The sequence below is a fragment of the Orycteropus afer genome, unplaced genomic scaffold, assembly GCF_000298275.1.
Source record: "Orycteropus afer afer isolate SDZICR_OR568_19922 unplaced genomic scaffold, OryAfe1.0 scaffold00358, whole genome shotgun sequence".
NCBI classification, from domain to species: Eukaryota; Metazoa; Chordata; class Mammalia; order Tubulidentata; family Orycteropodidae; genus Orycteropus; species Orycteropus afer.
The window spans coordinates 3,167,828-3,169,412 of record NW_006921945.1 but is presented as its reverse complement, the minus strand read 5'-3'; the positions used below and the strand labels follow the sequence as shown (position 1 = coordinate 3,169,412).

The 1,585-nt window shown below is 49.6% G+C and overlaps 1 protein-coding gene across 1 annotated transcript in view; it reads right to left on the bottom strand.

The window, feature by feature from the left end:
- The window catches only part of ATP6V0A4 (ATPase H+ transporting V0 subunit a4), a 59,207-nt gene that overhangs the window by 56,181 nt on the left and 1,441 nt on the right, over positions 1 to 1,585 (bottom strand). The window contains exon 2 of the mRNA XM_007952796.1: positions 119 to 197. Within this exon, the coding sequence (XP_007950987.1) occupies positions 119 to 197 (79 nt within the window). The remainder of the gene's footprint in view (positions 1 to 118; positions 198 to 1,585) is intronic.

Sequence of the window (1,585 nt, the reverse complement as noted above, 5' to 3'; positions counted from 1 at the left end):
CCCCACCTCTGCCATCCTCTCAAAAACATGACCAACAGGGACACTTTGGTGTTTCCATCCTGGGCACCCTAACCTCCCCACTAATGCCCATTTCAGCAGGAGGCAGGAAGTGACTTACGGAGGATTCTCTCCAGCGACTCACACCTTCTGACTTCATTCACAAATTTCCTTTGGAAGCTGTTCACGTTCATGTTCAGCTAGGGAAAAGGAAAAGCCCCACAAGCTGCGCTTAGTGGCAACAGCTGTCAATACATTCCATTTGGTTATTATTTTTCTTTTGTAATACTGGAGAATATTGCTGGAATTGTCTTACGAAAAGGTCTTTACACACACAAGGCAGGTGGGCTAGAGGCAAGCCACACCTTGCAATTTGAACTCTCAATCTCCCATAAGCCTGCACCCTGGCCCTCTCATTGCTGAGAGACCCAAAGTCACCTCTGTCCAAGATTTCCTTCCTTTCGGCACGTTTGCTACCCAATCAGCCTGTGAAGTCCCCAGTGGAGTCACGGATATGGTAGGACTTTAAGGATGGCCCAGCCATCAACAGCAATGCAACATCCCTGAGTGGGTGGCCCTTGGGCCAGCACCCCTTGGGGAACTAGGAACGAGGATGCAAAGATGAACAAGACGGGATGCTTCCCTGGAGGAACTTAACTTGACCTTGACCTTAGAGAGAAAGGAAAGAGGAAGGATGAGTTGCTAAATGCAACTCAGTAAGAGTTTGGAAAGGATTGCTAGAAAAATCATGCAAAGTACCACTGAGAACTGATCCTCTGGCTGACATCACCCTCAAGACAGCCTGTCCCAAGAATGTCACTCTGTGTGGTGGTTATGTTTGTGTGTCAACTTGGCTAGGCCTGGTTGAGTGGCTGGGCAGCTGGATATAATACTCCCCATGATGAGACAGGTAATCAACTACGTGGTGAAATCTACTATGAGCAGCTGAGTAGCTGCCTTTGGGTATGTGGTCTGCTTCCTGTATATAAGGAGAAGTTTTGAGAGAGGTCTCTAGCCTTTGGCACGCTTGGACCCTGCATGTAGCCGTGTCGTTGCTCAGCAGCCTGCTATGCTCTGCCGACCTTGGGACTTAAAGTGGACTTAAGTTAATGGCCTGCCATGTGGTTTGGTAACATCAGGACTGTGCCTTTTTACTCGTCAGCCTTGGGCTTCTCAGCCTCAGCAGCCAGCAGCTGTCTGAGTGAAGAAATGCCTCTAGCTCCAGTGGGCCGGGAGTTGGAGGCAAAGCTGGACCCCAAGGTTGAGGGACTTTCACCCAGCCCCTAGAGCTTGGCACTTTGCACTTGGACTTAAAGCCTCCAAATTGTAAGAGTAAACTCCTGTTTGTTAAGGCCACCCCATCTGTGGTATTTTCTTGTCAGAGCAGCACTAGGGAGCCAGAGCACTCTAACTCAGTCGTGTCGCCACCAGCTGTGAACTCCAGGAGACTTTATTCTCAGCCCCATGAAACCAAAACCAAACCCACTGCCAGCAAGTCAATTCTGACGCATAGCGACCCTACAGGACAGAGTAGAACTGCCCCACAGGGATTCCAAGGCTGTAAATCTTTACAAAAGTGGACAGCCAC